General features: G+C 37.7%; 1 protein-coding gene across 2 annotated transcripts in view; it reads left to right on the plus strand.

Moving 5' to 3' along the window:
• The window catches only part of LOC307118052 (C4b-binding protein alpha chain-like), an 82,534-nt gene that overhangs the window by 25,166 nt on the left and 37,212 nt on the right, over positions 1 to 20,156 (plus strand). For both annotated transcript variants that reach the window (XR_013815494.1, XM_079803394.1), the window contains exons 3-13: positions 3,416 to 3,610; positions 3,915 to 4,014; positions 4,117 to 4,193; positions 7,800 to 7,982; positions 8,095 to 8,268; positions 10,307 to 10,501; positions 10,806 to 10,905; positions 11,008 to 11,084; positions 15,876 to 16,058; positions 16,170 to 16,343; positions 16,635 to 16,814. Coding sequence is in view for 1 of the 2 variants with exons in the window: in XM_079803394.1 (XP_079659520.1) it covers positions 3,416 to 3,610; positions 3,915 to 4,014; positions 4,117 to 4,193; positions 7,800 to 7,982; positions 8,095 to 8,268; positions 10,307 to 10,501; positions 10,806 to 10,905; positions 11,008 to 11,084; positions 15,876 to 16,058; positions 16,170 to 16,343; positions 16,635 to 16,814 (1,638 nt within the window). In the remaining variant the exon portion in view is untranslated. The remainder of the gene's footprint in view (positions 1 to 3,415; positions 3,611 to 3,914; positions 4,015 to 4,116; positions 4,194 to 7,799; positions 7,983 to 8,094; positions 8,269 to 10,306; positions 10,502 to 10,805; positions 10,906 to 11,007; positions 11,085 to 15,875; positions 16,059 to 16,169; positions 16,344 to 16,634; positions 16,815 to 20,156) is intronic.

The raw sequence follows: 20,156 nt of genomic DNA on the forward strand, positions 1-20,156 counted from the left end.
AGAGGCAGCAGTAGCAGCATTAGGGAATGCTCACACAGTTTAGGACTGGGAGAGCTTAACTATTCCCCCTATGAACAGAGCAGCAACGATGACATAAAGCAAATGCCACGTTATACACGACAGGAGGAGGTGGGGAGGTGGCGGGTTGCAAAGCAGCGAGCAGCAAGTAGTAAGAGCGAACTGAATCTGCTTTACAGGGAGTGCAGAATTATTAGTCCATCCTGAAGTCCGTTTTGCAGAGATGGACTAAAAATGAACTCCCAAAACATACTGCCAGATTCTGGAAGATGAATTCTTCAAACAGTGGTACTAGAGGATGTGGTGCTGGTCCTTCAAGAGTCATTCTCAACCTATAAAACCTATAAAGCCTATAAAAAAAACCTTCTTCATGTATTTTACAACACTTCAGCTTATGATTCTTATTTAGTGGGGGTCATTTTTTAGGATTCTTTACCTAACTGAAGTCTCTGAGATCCTGACACCTTGCACTTCTGGAGACTCCAGGTAGGTTGCAGCTCTGGAAAATGGTGGCACTGGAGACTAAAGGGTTCCTGATGGTTTCAGCCTTAATTCTTCACCTTAATTCTTAATTCTTTTGCAGTTAACAGGTGTCTTTTCTTCACCACCTGTTTTTGTCAGATCCTGCTGACCCAACGAGCATTTCACTGTCCAATGGTCACGCCTTAACTGCAATGTCTAGTATTGCATTAGTATTGCATCCTTCTCATGGGCATTTAATACTTTTTGACTTTTCAGTCTGAGTTAAATCTCTTTTTTGGCTCAATTTATCTGTAAAAGAAAACATGCCTAATAATTCTGCACACCTGAATATAAGGTGATTTTCATTTCCAGCCTTCATGAACAATTATATATCACTTATACATTATTAAATACTAAATCAATGGTAGTTATTAGGATTACTGTGGTTTGGAATTGGTCAAATGTGCCTGGAAAAAAAATATGATCAGAAAATCAACGTGCCTAATAATTCTGCACTCCCTGTAAATAGGTGCCCTGTTTTTAGCGTAGCCATTAGCAGCAAGGGGAGTTGAAACAGCCAACATTATGAAGCTGCAGACTCGGAGCCTGCTGCAGCTACAGTCCCGCACCCAGAGTCCCACATTCTCAGACCCCTCGTTTTTCGAGACAGCGCCTCCTGCGGTTCGAAAGATCGTATAACACCCGCACACAGAGTCCCGCATTCTCTGACTCCGGATGCAATATTACGGTCTCGCTTCTTTTAAAGTTTTCCAAATAAATTCACACAAAATAATAACAAAATAACATATTTGCGTTCCCTGCTCAGTACATGTGCCAAAAAACACATTGGGCCCTATCTTGCACCCAGCGCAATTGACTTTGTACACCGACGCATGTGTCATTCCTATTTTGCACCCGCGCAAAGCGCGCTTTTCCCTCCACAGAAGCACGTCGCTAAACTAGTGAATGAACTTGCGCTCCCTGGGCGGTTCAGCGCAAAAAAGGAGGTGTGTTCCGGCGCAAACAATCCCTGGTGCTATTTTGCTGTTCCATTAAACAATTGCGCCACTGACCAGAAAAAACCTAGTCTAAAGTCAGTGGCGCGTTGCGCGTTGTTCATTATGCTATTTTAAGGGCGCATGCTTGACCATAATGTATTGCGTGCACAACGCGCATACACTTTGCTCATGTAATCTACACAGATGCAACAGTTATTTTTGCAAATCATAAATTGTTACACTAAAAAAATATTAACACATGAGATGACGGAAATCATTGTGGTGTGCCACGAAGATGTGAAAAAATAGGCATAAATCTAGCTTACAAATGATTCAGGCTAATTCTAATAATTAAGGATAAGACCTGTTTGCCCAATAGTGGCAAGACATATATGTATATAAGGACATCTGACAAATTGGTTTGTCCGTCAAGAACCAGGAAAAAAAATCGACTGAAAAAACTAAAAAAACTGAAAGACTGAAAAAAAAAAGACTGTGAAATCACCTTTACCATAATGTACAACATTACAACTTCACTTCTCTGTCTTTCACTGCTCTTACAAGAACATCAGTCTCCTCGGCTGTGAACCGCTCCTGGCGTGCGCCTGGTAAATACGCCATAATAATAGCAATCCATAATGGAACTTGCGCACCTGCTTTTAAAGGGAATGTTGGATGACGCTCGGATTGGTTTATTCACGTTACGCCCAAACCACACCTATGAATAATGAAGCTACTTCAGACCAACCCATTTTAGATTTGCGCCGGGCGCAAGAGCCATTTATCCCGCTGGGAAAATAGCAACAGCGCCGAGACCCGCCCACAAAGTTACTTGCGCTTCACGCTTTGACACTTGCGTTTCAGATCGTTAAAATAGGGCCCATTGTGTTCTCTGACTAACAAATTACCCAGTTGTTATTTTTTGAGTGTGGGTGGTAGCCTAATTGAAAGAAAATTACTGATGGAAGAGATACAATTACAGATTGAACTATCTTATTATTAATATTAATATTGTGTGATATTATATTGCCTCAATGTTTTTTAAATTCAAATTCCAATGTTTCTTTCAGTTCAACCTATGCTAATGGTCTAATTAACATACCATGCTAACATTACAAAACCTGTTTTTTGATATTTTGAATGCAATGCAAAGCTAAACTCAAATAAGAATAGACAAAACACCAATAATAAACAATTCTGTAGTTTATTTAACGATCACCTAAACATCATCTTGCTGTAAAGAGAAATAAAGCAACTGAGCTTCTTGAGCTTCTACAGCACTGGAAATCTGATACTTCTTGCCTGATCGTAAGCCTTCTTTCGTTCCATAGACATCTTCAACATTTGTTTTTTATCTGCCATCTCTCTCTTTCTGTCGTTGCTCGGCTAATGTACGTCCTGTGTCGTGTCTTTTGAATAATGGCGTGCCCTGAGCGCTCTCTTCTCCCTGTCATTAGTAGACACGCCCCTTACTGTTGATTGGCTAAAAGTTTTGGTACTCGGCCCGAGACACTTTTCTAAAGCATTTTTGAAATAACACTTACCCCACCTTTAACCAGCAGATATGTTTTTGTCAATATTTCACAAATAATTATGTAACTTTAATAAATTTTGCAATGGTAACAGTAATATAACTGTATTAGCACTTGATTAAGTTGCAGTTATCACCACTGTTGTGTCTCAAATCTGTGTTCGTTTCAGTATTTTAGATGGCTCAACATTTTTAAATCTTGTAAAAAATGATAGTTTAATATCAACAGCACATCTTCAAGTCATACTAATTTACTTTTGTTTAAACAGATAATCATATTCTAGTCAGTTGTTACCAAAAAATAAAGCGTAAAAGAAGGGGTAGTGCAAATAATAATGATTATGATGGTTAGAATAGTATTGCATCAGATTACTGTAAAGGATATGTTTTGTGTTTATCTCCACAGCACAGTGTACACAGCCTTCTTTTGAATCAAGGAATGCCATCTTGTCCGGCTCTCATCTCTCGACTCAAAGTTTCTCAAATGGATCCACCGTAACATTTGAGTGTATGATTGGGCATAAACCAGTAAACTCAAGAGCATCTAAATCTGTTACTTGTCATGGAGCCCAGTGGACAAATCTGGAATTGGATTGCACAAGTACGTATTATCAATCAATATGTTTTATGAGTACCCTACATTTGTAAATTGCAATAAAGTACATTTAAATGTTTTTTTAAATATTAGATATATGAAGGATGTACAGAATAGATCAACAAGTCCTTAAATAGCTTGAGAATCCTTTATATCGGTTTCGTCACTCCTGCCAGAAGCTTCACAGCATCACACTTGTCCTCCCTGTATCATATATGAGGCATCACTAAAGATTATTTTTCAATATTTTCAGAAGTATTTGAAGGCCACCAAATCTCATTAAGTCAATAATATCTTTAATACTTTACAGGAAAATCATGTGGAAGTCCTAAAGAGTTTTATAATGGGAAATATGAAGTGGAAAGTGGAATTTTATTTGGTGACAAAATTACAGCGGTTTGTGACAAAGGGTAAGTGAAACCATTAAAGTCAGTTTCTTTGTGCTGTTTTAACCATGTGTATCTAGAAGTAGATGTGCTATGATTTGGTAATAAGATGATCATTTCTTTCAGTTATATATTAGATGGACAGATGAAAGACAGATGGTGCCGAGATGGGGGATGGGATGGCAGAGATCCTGTCTGTCAAGGTGGGTTTTTTTTCTTTTCTTAATAGGCTATAGTAATAGGCTATTTCTACCCTGGTTTTGAGCCTAGCTTCTGGAACACTCTGTTTTTATGGGCGTGCCGCATTGAAGACTTGGAAGTAAACGGCCACTGCTATGATTGGATAGGTTTTGCATATTATAATAAGCTTTGACTCCCCTGTCAGTACACCAGGGAAATTGTTTTGAAAACGTGTGGGAAAACGGCAACCGGAATTATTTGATCACAGGGCTCCCAAAATGTCTTTATCAAACAATCGCAATAATTAATCTCTCATCCACCCGCAATTAATTTGAATGTTATTTTTTATTACTTGGCCCGCCAGATCAGTGGATATAACCACAAACCGTGAATCGCTAACACACACACAAGCCACGTATGTGCACCAGCAAAACTTCACTGCAGACAAATCAGCATGTTCAAAAATTCTGCAATTTGTATTTTTCCTTCAAATGACAAGTCAAGAGAGTGAACAACGCACATCAAGAAAGGAATTTTATTTCACTATTTAATGTTGCTGTCCGTAGTTTTTCCTCTTTGTCGCCATCTCTGTTTGAAATCTGCAATTGCAGTTATTCACGGAATTATCAACTTTATGTGAATTGTGCCTCGGCTCGGTACGGCACAGCGCGGATTAATCCAATGTTTTGAGGAGAATGTGCGGCTGTCAGTCAGCGCGCCGGTGTGGATACTGTCATTCGGAATCACAGATTCTACTTTTTGAAAGTAAGAATTTTCACCGGAAAATGTCATCTGAACAAGTAAGTAGCTAACATCCACTTTGTTCTGACCAACTAAGGGGAAAAAAAAGCATTGCAATAAATCGCAATGATGAAATCTAACGATCGCTTATCATATCACGTCAAACCGTGCAAATTATATATATTTTTTTAAATTGTTAATTTTAACAACATCAGCATTGCGTGACTACATTTAATGTGTATTAGGGCTACCTGTAGTTTAGTTTACATTTCTGTGCAGTCTAATTTCTAATCGTCATATACCAACAAATTAAAGTGGAATTGAGGTGCATTGCTCCCTCTCATAGCTAGCACAAAATAATTGATATTAACCATAATGCACATAGCAAAGCGAGAAAACTCAGTAACTGAATGAGTTAAGCGAACAAGTGTGCTACTGTTACATAATTTAACCATTAAAATGTCTTAACGTTACCTGTCCAGCAGAAAAAAAGCCGTCTCTGCGTCCGTTTTGAACCCCTTCAAAACGCGGAGTTCATGCCACCTTTCAAAAGCCCTTTTTATCCTTGTTTTCGCATGGGCCCGGTTGCAGTCTCTTTTTTTCTGTAGCCACTCTGAAGTCTGATGTCTTTTGCATTTTACAACAGGTGAATCTCCAGTTGTCACTGGTGATTGTCGTTTTAACCTTTCTGGATCCGCCATCAAATTGATAAGTTTAATTATATCAAGTGCTGTGAGAAAAGGCTATAAATCTCCACCTCCAACATCCTCACTACTAGCCGGGAGACCTTCTTTATATGTACAGATGTGACGTAATGACGCAAAGTCATGCTTGAATTTCCCGCGGAAATCCCCCAGTACCACTGGAATTAAAAACATTACAAGCTTACCGTTGTAAATCGAGCTAAGGTAAGCAGATAGTTTTGAACACTGGCTGGTTATGTACATGCTCAATTTATTTTGGATAATTTTTAACCCAAAAAAGTTACGTACTGCAGCTTTAAGATAGTGATACATTTTGGTAGCCCGGCTAGAAAAAAACACATAAGCCCCGGGACATTAGGCTAGTGATTTTGCAAGCCCTGGCCCATATGTTCGACCCAGAACCCAACCAACAACACCTCAAATACAAAGGATACTCCAGTCTGTGACAGCGTGGTAAGTTATTGTAAATTATGTTTAGTTATACACATAGATATCAAACAATCTGTAACAATGCAATACTATCACATTTAAAAAAAAAAAATTAATTTTTTTTTATCTCATTCTGTCTGCAAATCCAGTCTCTTGTTCACAAACGAATCCACAGTGAAATGAAGTGAACAAATATCTTACCCACGTGAGCCGGAACTTCATTAAAAAATAAAGTTCAACCACATTCCTAATATTGGAATCAGTAGCGTAGCTACGGGTGGGCCTGGGCCCACCCACATTGACACCTTGCCCATCCTGTCAGATCTAGGGAAATTTTTTTTTTTATAATACTGTTTTCTAACGTTGAACAATTCTTCAATATTTAAATCTGATTTATTTTGTCATGCATTAGAACTCTATTCTAATATTAATAAAAATATTCTAATATGTCTCTTCAGATAAGTCACGCCAGTAGTAATGTTATGTTCTTCTTCGCGGCAATATTAGGATTCGATTCCAACTAGCAGCACCTTTTTTTGTTATTAAAAAATGGCTAAACTGCCATTTACGACACATTTAAGAAAGAAAAACGTCTTGACAAAGATGACAGGACACCATAACACTTTTGTCGTTTGAAAGTGAACTAACTGATAAGTGATATTACTTCAATTCAAAACCCAGCCAACTCTGACTTGTTTAGAACAGACATCAGCCATACAAGGTAAGCTATGGGTAGGTTTTTAGTTTGGCCCGCCGTGGCATGTAATATTTGTGAGCACGTTTATTAATGGCAGGTTGTCGATACAGGACATTGTGATTTCTCTTCGTGATATAGTTATCAGGACTCAGGTTGGATCTCTCTCCTGCTTTGTTTTGGTTTTAATTTTTTTCACGTTGCAGCCGCACACACTTGATTGATTGCATGGAGCTTAGTGCTTACAGTATTTAGTTTCTGCGACACTAGTAGCACTAGCGGAATTTTAAAGCAACCTTACAAACGGTCCTTCCGCGCGTCACGCTCAAACATCACAAACACAGCTCGTACGGGGGCTTGAGAAGGCATTAACATGTAGAAGTTGACTATATTAAAAGACAATAGACAATAAAAGGTCCAACATATGCAGAATACATTTTTAGCTATTTTGCTATGTTTCAGTCGGATTTGGGGATTTTTCTTTCAAATTAAGGGGTAATGCGAATTATTCCGGCCCACCCACACTATTGGAGGCCCACCCTTCATCAACTTTCTGCCTACGCCACTGATTGTAATCTGAAGGAAGCTTATGCAATGACTGTTCTTCCACAACCACAATTTTGTCATCTTTAATGGCATTTTTATTGCTCGGAAGTTCGATCCGGTTTAGGCCTATGTTATTTAGCTATTACATGTCATGCGCGAATCGGTGGGTAGGGCTACAGAATTAGGTGTTGGTCTTCTTCTGTTGAGGCAGCATTTCGCTGCTCTCTGACGTCACAGGGAAGCAAATTCACAGATTGGATTTGATGAGCCAGCAGTCAATAAAAGCTCCGAAACGTACAGGATATTCTTATATTACGATGACCTTTTATATATCAAAAGCTCAAGGAAAAGTTGATTTCTCAATTCATGACCCATTTAAATTTGAATGAAATATGACATTGTAGAGCACACATTTATTCAGAACCATTCATGATAAGTATAAACAATTATGTGCTCTTCACTTTGAGATGCATCTGAAAATAAGTATTTATTCACCAGGATTTTTTTCTCTTTAGTGGTGAAATGTGAGGCACCTCCAACCATAGAAAATGGACAGCTTGAAGCAGAGCCTTCGGACAGTTATGATTATTCTATGGGTGTGTCCTACAGATGTAACAAGGGGTTTAGTCTTATTGGAAAGCCAGAACTTCATTGTTCTGAGGATGGGACTTTTAAACCAGAACCGCCAAAATGTTTGGGTAAGTTACGGTTAAAATGGCAGTCAAGAAATTGACTTTTTTTTTTTTCTTTTGATGAATTTAATGATTAATACAATTCATTTACATAAGCTTTTTTCATTTCTTTTTTCAGATGTGTGTCCAAAGCCTGAAATTCCACATGCAATTAGAATCGGTGGAAAATCACCCCCCTACGAGCTGGGAAACTTTATAATGTATAAATGTGAAAATGGCTATACAATGAAAGGAGAAGATTATATTCGGTGTTCAGAAAATGGATGGAGCCCTGAACTACCAAAGTGTGTTGGTAAGATAGAAATAATTTTATAATGCATGACGGCACACCCTTTCGGCCTAAGTCCTTCATATTGCAAAGATGTTTACCCGATCCAATTTGATAGGAGGCGCTGTCTCGAAAAAGCGAGGGGTCTGAGAATGTGGGACTCTGGGTGCGGGACTGTAGCTGCAGCAGGCTCAGAGTCTGCAGCTTCATACTACTCGAAACAGCTGATGCAAATCAGCTGATGAGACCATGTTGTTACCAATAGCGTTAGCAGCGTCTTGACCACTTGGCCTGCCAGAACTGACGCTAGGGCTGTCACTTTTTATTCGATATTCGAATATGCATTCGAACATGACATAAAATATCCGTAATCGAACTATAAATAAACTATCCGGTTTTTAAAGTGCCATGCAGAGTCCTGCACGGGTGCGGGTACCCGCGAATATTGCTGAAACGGGTGAAAAACATCCCAACTGTGTCGGATACGGGTGCGGGTCGGGTCGCACAAGGGAGAACACAGGTCCTAACACAGGATTTAAACAGTCACGTGCAAACGAATATATATAAAAAATATATGCATGTACAGTGCCGCCGCTCCCATTACGCGCATCCTCTTTCTACCTGTATTTCAAGATGATAAAATAATTTCAAATCCATATTAGTTTATTTGTGCCCGCGCAGCGCGCTCGCCCTCCCATGAAAATCACAATCGCGCACGCAAAATGCCTGCACTCGTCGAGATGGATCCTGTGGAGTTGAAGAAAAAAATAGCCGCAAATGTGGAAGTTCATCGCTGAGGAAGCACGCAGATAACTGTGGTAACAAACCAAGCACACGCAGTTCTATCGAACAGTATTTTTGTTGTGTTTCCTGAGTTTGGTCTCTTAATAACACTGTCTTAGTACATTAAGCCACGTTAAGCGTTTTCTTATAGCCAAATGGTTTTCAATGGGAGAAAAACGCTTAAAGTGGAATTAAACGCGTTGCGTTCATATTCTGGGATCATCTTTTTTTTTTTGTACATAGTAGGCTATACGTTATTAGTATTATGTTTACTGAGTTTGGTCTCTTAATAACAGTGTCTTAGTACATTAATGGTCGTGTAATAACTTCTGTATGCTGGCAATAAACATTTTTGTAAGTGTTTCTGTAATGTGATATGCTAGACTGATTTTATTGCGGGTGCGTTTTTTTTTGTGGGGGGGGGGGGGGGGTGCTCGTTGATATTCGAATATATATTCGAATACATTGCTTGATATTTGATATCCGTTTGAATTAGATTTTTCTCAAAAATGACAGCCCTAACTGACGCTGAAGCTCAATTTCTGTGAAACAAACAAAATTAATGCTACTCGCCTATCAAGGAGAAATAAAGCAACCTTTGCCTCCTTGAGCTTCTACAGCACTGGAAATCTGATACTTCTTGCCTGATCGTAAGCCTTCTTTCGTTCCATAGACATCTTCAACATTTGTTTTTTATCTGCCATCTCTCTCTTTCTGTCGTTGCTCGGCTAATGTACGTCCTGTGTCGTGTCTTTTGAATAATGGCGTGCCCTGAGCGCTCTCTTCTCCCTGTCATTAGTAGACATGCCCCTTACTGTTGATTGGCTAAAAGTTTTGGTACTCGGCCCGAGACACTTTTCTAAAGCATTTTTGAAATAACACTTACCCCACCTTTAACCAGCAGATGTGTTTTTGTCAATATTTCACAAATAATTATGTAACTTTAATAAATTTTGCAATGGTAACAGTAATATAACTGTATTAGCACTTGATTAAGTTGCAGTTATCACCACTGTTGTGTCTCAAATCTGTGTTCGTTTCAGTATTTTAGATGGCTCAACATTTTTAAATCTTGTAAAAAATGATAGTTTAATATCAACAGCACATCTTCAAGTCATACTAATTTACTTTTGTTTAAACAGATAATCACATTCTAGTTAGTTGTTACCAAAAAATAAAGCGTAAAAGGAGGGGTAGTGCAAATAATAATGATTATGATGGTTAGAATTGTATTGCATCAGATTACTGTAAAGGATATGTTTTGTGTTTATCTCCACAGCACAGTGTACACAGCCTTCTTTTGAATCAAGGAATGCCATCTTGTCCGGCTCTTATCTCTCGACTCCAAGTTTCTCAAATGGATCCACCGTAACATTTGAGTGTATGATTGGGCATAAACCAGTAAACTCAAGAGCATCTAAATCTGTTACTTGTCAGGGAACCCGGTGGACAAATCTGGAATTGGATTGCACAAGTACGTATTATCAATCAATATGTTTTATGAGTACCCTACATTTGTAAATTGCAATAAAGTACATTTAAATGTTTTTTTAAATATTAGATATGTGAAGGATGTACAGAATAGATCAACAAGTCCTTAAATAGCTTGAGAATCCTTTATATCGGTTTCGTCACTCCTGCCAGAAGCTTCACAGCATCACACTTGTCCTCCCTGTATCATATATGAGGCATCACTAAAGATTATTTTTCAATATTTTCAGAAGTATATGAAGGCCACCAAATCTCATTAAGTCAATAATATCTTTAATACTTTACAGGAAAATCATGTGGAAGTCCTAAAGAGTTTTCTAATGGGAAATATGAAGTGGAAAGTGGAATTTTATTTGGTGACAAAATTACAGCGGTTTGTGACAAAGGGTAAGTGAAACCATTAAAGTCAGTTTCTTTGTGCTGTTTTAACCATGTGTATCTAGAAATAGATGTGCTATGATTTGGTAATAAGATGATCATTTCTTTCAGTTATATATTAGATGGACAGATGAAAGACAGATGGTGCCGAGATGGGGGATGGGATGGCAGAGATCCTGTCTGTCAAGGTGGGGTTTTTTTTCTTTTCTTAATAGGCTATAGTAATAGGCTATTTCTACCCTGGTTTTGAGCCTAGCTTCTGGAACACTCTGTTTTTATGGGCGTGCCGCATTGAAGACTTGGAAGTAAACGGCCACTGCTATGATTGGATAGGTTTTGCATATTATAATAAGCTTTGACTCCCCTGTCAGTACACCAGGGAAATTGTTTTGAAAACGTGTGGGAAAACGGCAACCGGAATTATTTGATCACAGGGCTCCCAAAATGTCTTTATCAAACAAACGCAATAATTCATCTCTCATCCACCCGCAATTAATTTGAATGTTATTTTTTATTACTTGGCCCGCCAGATCAGTGGATATAACCGCAAACCGTGCATCGCTAACACTCACACACACAAGCCACGTATGTGCACCAGCAAAACTTCAAAAATTCTGCAATTTGTATTTTTCCTTTAAATAACATAAGAATTTTCACCGGAAAATGTCATCTGAACAAGTAAGTAGCTAACATCCACTTTGTTCTGACCAACTAAGGGGAAAAAAAAGCATTGCAATAAATCGCAATGATGAAATCTAACGATCGCTTATCATATCACGTCAAACCGTGCAAATTATACTTATTAAACGTACAGGATATTCTTATATTACGATCATAGGCGAAATTTACGGGTGGGACGGGTGGGACATGTCCCCACCACTTTTTGCCAGGCTCGATATTGTCCCCACCACTTTTTAAAAGTAATTGAAAAATAGATTGCGGAAGGTGTGTATTAAAGCAAAAGCACGATCTACAAATCGTAATTCATTCATTTAACAAATTTTTCCGCCTGTCAGAAGCTTTTTTTCCATTACAGATTTGCACAAAACTTTTGCCATATTTCCTAAGTCGATAAAAAAAATATTGCGAAATGACAGCGTTTCCATTAACTGATGTTATGCAACTAAAACAATTTTTTTCCTCACGTGATAAATCATTCCAAATATTATGCCACGTATGTTGTTAGGTTTACGTGTATCCCAGCCACCGCACGCGTGTGTTATTCAAGCACTGATGGCAAGGAAAGCCCCTTATTGAGCGGCATGAGGTGTTTCTGGGTGTTTCTCTCTCTTATCTGCTTCAAGGTCTTGATAAATTGTGGCATTTTATATTCTATTGTTTTCTATGAGTTTAATAAAGAACTCGTCTTCTGTCCAAACACACCATCATCTGTAAAGAATGATCGACTGTTACATGCCAGGTTATTGTGACGTATTGCTGCCAGCCTGCCACATACAGAGACGAGCGAAATGTTTGAAATTGCATGGTGGTAACTCAAAGTTTTACCACTTCGTTACGGGTAACAGGTGCCATGGACCGCTCATGTTAACATCAGTGGCATAACTTTAACCTAGAAATTACGGACCCTGGTGCAAAAATATCAAAACAGGCCTACTGTAATATATTGTATGCTATAGGCTACTGTAATACATATATTCTAGAAATGTATTAAAAACAAAGACACTTTCAGCATTAGGCTACTCAAAGGCCGCAGTCTGCGGAAACAGGCCAGTGGGCACCTTAAGCATGTCAATCCATTCCTGGCGTTCTTATTTTGCTTATGTATTAAATTTACAGGCAATTATTTTATGAAACCTTGATCAAAATTAAAATACAATTTATAGAAAACGAAATTCACAAGAAATGATTTCTGCAAAACAACACTCAATAGAAATCATGTCCACTCCATGTCTCCAGACATATTGCGCATCTTATAGCCTATACTCATGCCGACGAAAGCGCCTGCGAATTCTTTATTTTTCATTTTTGCAGGGGGGTTTTTTACCACTTCGTTATTTTGGCTCGGAATTTCGTTTGTTGGAAATATGAACTGAATTTAGGAATTAAATTTGAAATTAAAAACTTTGCGTTTGATAAAAAATATATATATTTTTGAAACGAGTGGAGAAGGCTACAAGCAAAACATAACCTATTTAGATTCATAGTTAGGCTATACCTTTAAATATTAGCCTATTATATTATTGTTTTAATTTGTATATGTTGATGATGAAAAGTTAATTGTATTTTAATTTTGATCAAGGTTTCATAAACTAATTGCTTGTATATTTAATACATCGGAAGCAAAATAAGAACGTCGGGAATGGATTGAACCCATGGCCTATTGGATAAGGCTGAAAGCGTCTTTCTTTTTAGTACATAGAATGCAGGCCCGGAGTGGCCATCGGGAGAATCGGGAGAATTCCCGGTGGGCAGCTCTTTCCGCTCATAAATTGGGCCGGCAGACTCGGCTGCTTTCTCTTTGTTTTCTCTGTATGTCTATATGTGTTAAGTTACTGTGTGACTGATATAACAACACAGCACATTACACTAGATTTGAATTTAAATCAGCGCATCAGACCGTGCATTAAAAAGTGCCGCTTTCTGTTGTCAGAGTGCGCGCTCTCTCTCTCTTTAAACTGAAGTGCGTCGCGTGTACTCAGGTCGTTGTCATTGAGAAAAAAAAAAAAAAAAAACGTCATTTAATGATGTGGGGAGAGTAAGCTAATCGCGAAGAATAAAATGGATAGTAAAAAGATGCCAGGGGGAGCTGAAAAAGGCAAGTTAAAAAAAAGAAAGGCATTGGAGGATGACGCAGCCAAATGTGCCAAACTTACAGATATTTTTTCATGACAAATGAGCACACAGGAATTGGAAACTCATATATAGTCAAAATACTATATAGAAAGACGGTCGGGTGCGGTTACTTATGAATGGGAGAAACTGCAACGCGTAATGAATGTGTCCCGCCTTCTAAGTAAACGAGCCAATCGGTTGAATCAAAGATCCACTGGCAAATGACTGCCAATATTATAATTTTATTTATCAAATTGATACGGATATATAAATAAAAATTATAGTGCTAAAATTATATTTCTTACTGCAATACTGCATTTTTGTTTGAATGCAAACCATTTTTTAGGTTGGTCTTGGGCATAGACTCCCGGGCTGTTGTTGTGCCCTACGCAGCGCGTGATGCGCGTAATGGGATCAGCGGCACTGTCCCCACCACTTTTCAAAGCAAAGTTACGCCACTGATTACGATGACCTTTTATATATCAAAAGGATCAACTCATGGAAAAGTTGATTTCTCAATCCATGACCCCTTTAAATTTGAATGAAATATGACATTGTAGAGCACACATTTATTCAGAACTAGAGCCCGACCGATAAAGGATTTTTAAGGCCGATACCGATACAAATATTTGGTCACTTAAAAATCCGATATTCCGATATATCAGCCGATATATATAAAAAATAAAAAAATAAAATAACAGAAACGCGTAAAAAAACACAAACAGATTTCCCTTATACATCAGTTATTTGTAGTTATTCATGATCCCTCAGCCTCTCTAAAATAATATGATAATGCAGTTTAAAAATAAACTTGTTTGTTTTATTGTTACAACAGAACAGAGGAACATAAAATATATTAAAGTTCTGATAAATAAAATGTATAAAAATACAAACTTAAGATATGAAACTTAAAGTCGTTTGGACGAAAACACAATAGGCTAACAAAAACAAAAAATCAAAGTTACCAGTATTAATAGATGTGGTAAGCTTTATAAATATAACTTTTAGCAAGACTGGAAAAAAAAATATTCAGTTAAGTTCTAGAAGTTCTGATAAATAACAACAACAGCAAAACATAAACTATATACAGTATAAATATGAGCCACCTTATAATTACAATGTCAACTTGCTTATCCCTTTACATGCACTTTTAATTCTATCCATCAAGCTACCACAAACCATTTTCAATCATCATTTGCTGCCTGCCTTCTAAAATCTACTAACGTTACTGATGATGACTCGTGTAATCCATTATTTGACTCGTTAATGCGGCGTCTGAACGAAGTCACGCACTTTCGTTCACTCTTCACGAGCCTAACTTACGATTTACAATGCAGAGACTGGAACTACAAATATACTAGTTATAAATACAGTAATCATTACTTTATTTAGGCAGAATAAGTTTGTTGTGTTTTTCAAGGCGCATTAATGTTAGCGGTCTCCCACTGATAGCCATGGCATTAGCTAGCTTTGTGGTTAGCGTCTATGATAAATTATAATTTAGAAATATGTATACTTTTTCAAAATAACGGGCAGGGGAGAGATGATACGTCTCATGATGTCAAACTGTCAGACTATTAAAGAAATACATTTTATTCAGTCACATTGTCTGAGGTAAAATAAGTCAGTCAACTGTAACCTAGCGTAATTACCAGCTCTCTTGGCTTACATGTAACAGCAAAACTGGACTTGGCAGTTACAAATTGTGTCATGTTATTTGAGTTAAGAGAACTGATGGGGATGTTCTTTTAACTGTTATTCAATTCAAGCAATGTATGTCTCGTTGCCAACTTACATGCATTTCGCGGATGATCTGTGTTGTGAATGCAGCGCTCAGAGCGCTGAAGCTCAGCATGACTCTGCTGGATCAGCTGGTGGTGTTGCCAGCCGGCACGTTGTAGAGCGCCCTCTGGTGGACAAACTATGAAACGCCAACACTCAATGTGTTTGAGAGGTGTTTCGTCCGGTTTTTTTATTTTTAAAAAAATATTCATTTATCGGCCATCATAAATGCCGATACCGATAGTTTGGAAAAAGCCTAATATCGGCCGATAATATCGGCCCGCCGATATATCGGTCGGGCTCTATTCAGAACCATTCATGATAAGTATAAACAATTATGTGCCCTTCACTTTGAGATGCATCTGAAAATAAGTATTTATTCACCAGGATTTTTTTCTCTTTAGTGGTGAAATGTGAGGCACCTCCAACCATAGAAAATGGACAGCTTGAAGCAGAGCCTTCGGACAGTTATGATTATTCTATGGGTGTGTCCTACAGATGTAACAAGGGGTTTAGTCTTATTGGAAAGCCAGAACTTCATTGTTCTGAGGATGGGACTTTTAAACCAGAACCGCCAAAATGTTTGGGTAAGTTACGGTTAAAATGGCAGTCAAGAAATTTACTTTTTTTTTTTTTTTTGATGAATTTAATGATTAATACAATTCATTTACATAAGCTTTTTTCATTTCTTTTTTCAGATGTGTGTCCAAAGCCTGAAATTCCACATGCAATTAGAATCGGTGGAAAATCACCCCCCTACGAACTGGGAAACTTTATAATGTATAAATGTGAAAATGGCTATACAATGAAAGGAGAAGATTATATTCGGTGTTCAGAAAATGGATGGAGCCCTGAACTACCAAAGTGTGTTGGTAAGACAGAAATTATTTTATAATGCATGACGGCACACCCTTTCATCTCCTAGTAATGTCACTCTGACCCTAACCCACAATATGCTTTAGACCATATGATCTCTACCTCTATTTCGATTTTAAGATGCCTTTGTGGTTCGCTTTATCAAACATTGTGTATGCATGTATTGACACATTCCTGACATATACTGACAAGATAGTAGAGAGATCCTGTCTGTGAAAGTCAGTTTTTAATTAATTTTTTTATTTGAATGAAATATGACATTGAAGAGCATATTTTTTTCTCTTTAGTGTTGAAATGTGTGGCACCTCCAGCTATAGAAAATGGACAGCTTGAAGCAGAGCCTTCGGACAGTTATAATTATTCTCAAGTCGTGTCCTACAGATGTAACGAGGGGTTTAGTCTTATTGGAAGTTCAACACTTCGTTGTTCTCAGGATGGGACTTTTAAACCAGAGCCGAAATGTTTGGGTAAGTTACGGTTAAAATGCCAGTCAAGAGATGACAAGATTATTATTATTTTTTACTTGAGTTTCTTTCTTAGTAAAAAGTGTAATGATTAATACAGTTACTTGCAGGATAAGTAATTATGTATACTGGTTTAACTAGGAGTGTGACAATAGGCTTATGTCACAAATCAAGACAATACACGATATTTGGTTTACAAGATTAAGACATTTTAACACTATCTTTAAGAAAATCTTCAATGACAAAATATGTCACTGGAAAATTCGACTGAGAGTTGAAAAATTCTTTTTTGGACAAAGTCACAAAATGCAAAACAATACATGTGCATTTTGAAATGTTTTAACTAATATAGTCACTAGTGATTATTTTGGTAATCGAGTAATCTGTTGTATCGATCATATGGTTTTCAACACTTAAAATAAGTAATGTAACATAATAAAAACAATTAACTAATTAATGTATATTACACATTATAACAAATGCCTGCAGAGGTCACCAACATCCTGGTGTTTGTTGTTGTTACACTTTACATCATGGCCAAGTCCTTGTTTAATATTGGCCAAACAACATTTAATTAAAATGTCCACTTAATCTTTAATATTTGGCCACTTCATGGCATGAGATCTCATCTCACCCCTAATATTGACACATTTCTGACGCATACTGACAGGTTTATAAATTGATTAATATGAAATATTAGTGTCTCATGCCTTTTTAGCTTTTTTTTATTTACATCCTCTTGAACTTTTGTGCATCTCTGAAGAAAACTTTAGAAAGTTTCTTCTCTCTCTCATTTTAAGCATATAAAAGTGATGATACACGGGGCAACTTTTTTGAGCAATGTTGCCGAGCGATGTTGCTTGGGCACTTTCCCATTGAGAGTGGGCAGCAAATTTCTATCTGGATACTTAAAATCGTCCGTGGGCCCTGTGTCTCATCTGGTTGCCCGTTGATGGCAATGTTGCTAAAAATTGGCCTGTGTAATCAAGTGATTGACCTTGAGAGTGTGTTTTGTATTTCTGATGTTATTTAGACTTCTCAAACTCATATTTCTGGTTCCCTAACCTAATGTGTATGTTACATGTTTGACTGCCACAATAGTAACATCAGACACTACACCTAAAGCTGATGGTATTGTCCTCTTTGAATTTATACTCCATTATAAAATTATTAGATACACATTTATGTTCTCCAAATGGCCCTGTTTTAAAGAGTTAACAACATAAAAATCCAGAAAGAGAGAGCTAAGAAACTTTCTGTAGTAGTGTTCATACATTTATGAACAACTATGAGAAAACGGTGACCTAAAATCTTGGACTGGAAATGTTTAGGCAGCTCACAAATCAATTAAATTTCGATTCAAGGATGTGACTTAAAAATTCTCAACAAATAATTTTTTTCTACAAATAATTGCATTTGTATTTCACTTTTCGCAACACTTTTGGTCTCATTCACTAACCATGCATATGCACCGATTTGTGCATGAATAACTACACATTTTTTTAAACGTATCATGTTTTACCAATAACATACCAAAAGCGTACTATAATTTACTAAATAAAATGTAGGAACAACTGAGACCACACATACACAAAAATCATGCACTATGGGTGGCCTTATAAACATGTTAAGATTAGGGATGCACCGAATCCAGGATTCGGGTTCGGATTCGGCCGAATATTGGGCTTTTTGACGGGGTTCGGTTTCTGCCGAACCTCAGAATTTTTTTCCACCGAACCCGAACCCTAGTGCACTTTGCGCGCCCCGCTGGTCGAACGTAATGACGCCGCCGTTGAAAGTGAAATGAAACTCAAGAACAGAAAACGTGGCAGTAGCTACTTTAAGTCAAAAGAAGGCGATTCAAGTCGAGCTACATGTTCAATTTGCAATGCCGATTTGTCTCGTGATGACCCTAAACAACAGCTGCTGTTAAAAAATGTGCGTATGAAACATCCGAGAGAATACGAGTTGTGCATGAAGGAATCTACAGACAGCAGCCAAAATGTATTTTATTTTACCGTGCAAACAGCTGCTTACAGATCAGATAAAATATAAATAAAAAGAATAAAATACATAGACCTACACTAAATATTTTTCACTTCACAAATAATTACCAAATTAAGATGACAAAACGAAAATACACTGAATCCGTAAGCTTTGAAGAACCAGAATCGTTTATTTATTTATTTTTTTTGGTCAAATAAAAATAGAAGGCCAAGGCTACCTCAATCCACACCTTGTATGTTGTTTGTTTGTTTGTTTTTTAAGCAACATGTCTAAGTGATGTGGGTTAGTCTGGAGCGCAGCATGTTGACAGTTAAACCCGCGGCAGAAACACCCTCAATCCTTCTGTCTCCGCAGCGCGCGAGCCTTGGCTGACAGAGCGTGCGCACCGCCTCCTGCACTCTCCGTTGTGTTGTTCTTTGAAACGACAGAGGGCGACTCAGGGTAATTTTTCTATAAACCATCAGGAAACAGTGGCGAGAAGAACATACGTGACAATGTTTACTTTAGTAAACTTGACCAAAACCACACTATTAAAAGCCTTAAACAAGGCTTCAGATGGCACTGATGTCCCGGGAATACAGAGATAATGCCTCGCTAGACTGGCCAGCCTCAGGAAGCGCCGTTCATTTGCTTTCCACCAGTCAGGAGCTTGTGATTCTGCTGTATTTTTCTGTCAAAATGGTCCCACACAGTAAGCTTTTCAATTGCTTCATTTTGCGAGATATATCTGGTTTGTGGTTGCACATGTCGACGCGCTCCGTGAGTGAACAAATAACGCTATACAGCATATTTTTCTTAACCATGCATCAAAAAACAAACAAACAAAAAAGCGTTAAAAACATTTAAACCGTTTAACTGATATTATTAATCGGTCAAAGTTCTTACTTTCGTTTAACGGTTAAATGGTCAACAGCATCCCTACACTGCTGTGGACGTTGTTGACTTCATTAATGTGTTTACTGTGATAATGGACTGAGGATGGGAGAAGGATTCGGTATTCGGTTTCGGATTCGGCCGAATCTTAACCAGTGGATTCGGTATTCGGCCGAACCCCAAAAATCTGGATTCGGTGCATCCCTAGTTAAGATGCACATGTTAATATGCATACATATTTCATCTTAAATATATTTCATCATATCCTGTAAAAGGTGCGTTACAGTGGTGTTTGCTAAAAATTGGGTTTGGAAATTTTCGGTTCTGCTATCAATTCCTGTGTTCCCATTTGAAATTGATGTACGGATAAATGCACACAAAATTGTCAAAATATCGTTGTAAACAATGCTCTTATGGAATGTTAACACGTGTAGCTTAACACCTGCCAAATGCAGTTAAAAATCA

The sequence above is a fragment of the Gobio gobio genome, assembly GCF_949357685.1.
Source record: "Gobio gobio genome assembly, chromosome: 21".
NCBI classification, from domain to species: Eukaryota; Metazoa; Chordata; class Actinopteri; order Cypriniformes; family Gobionidae; genus Gobio; species Gobio gobio.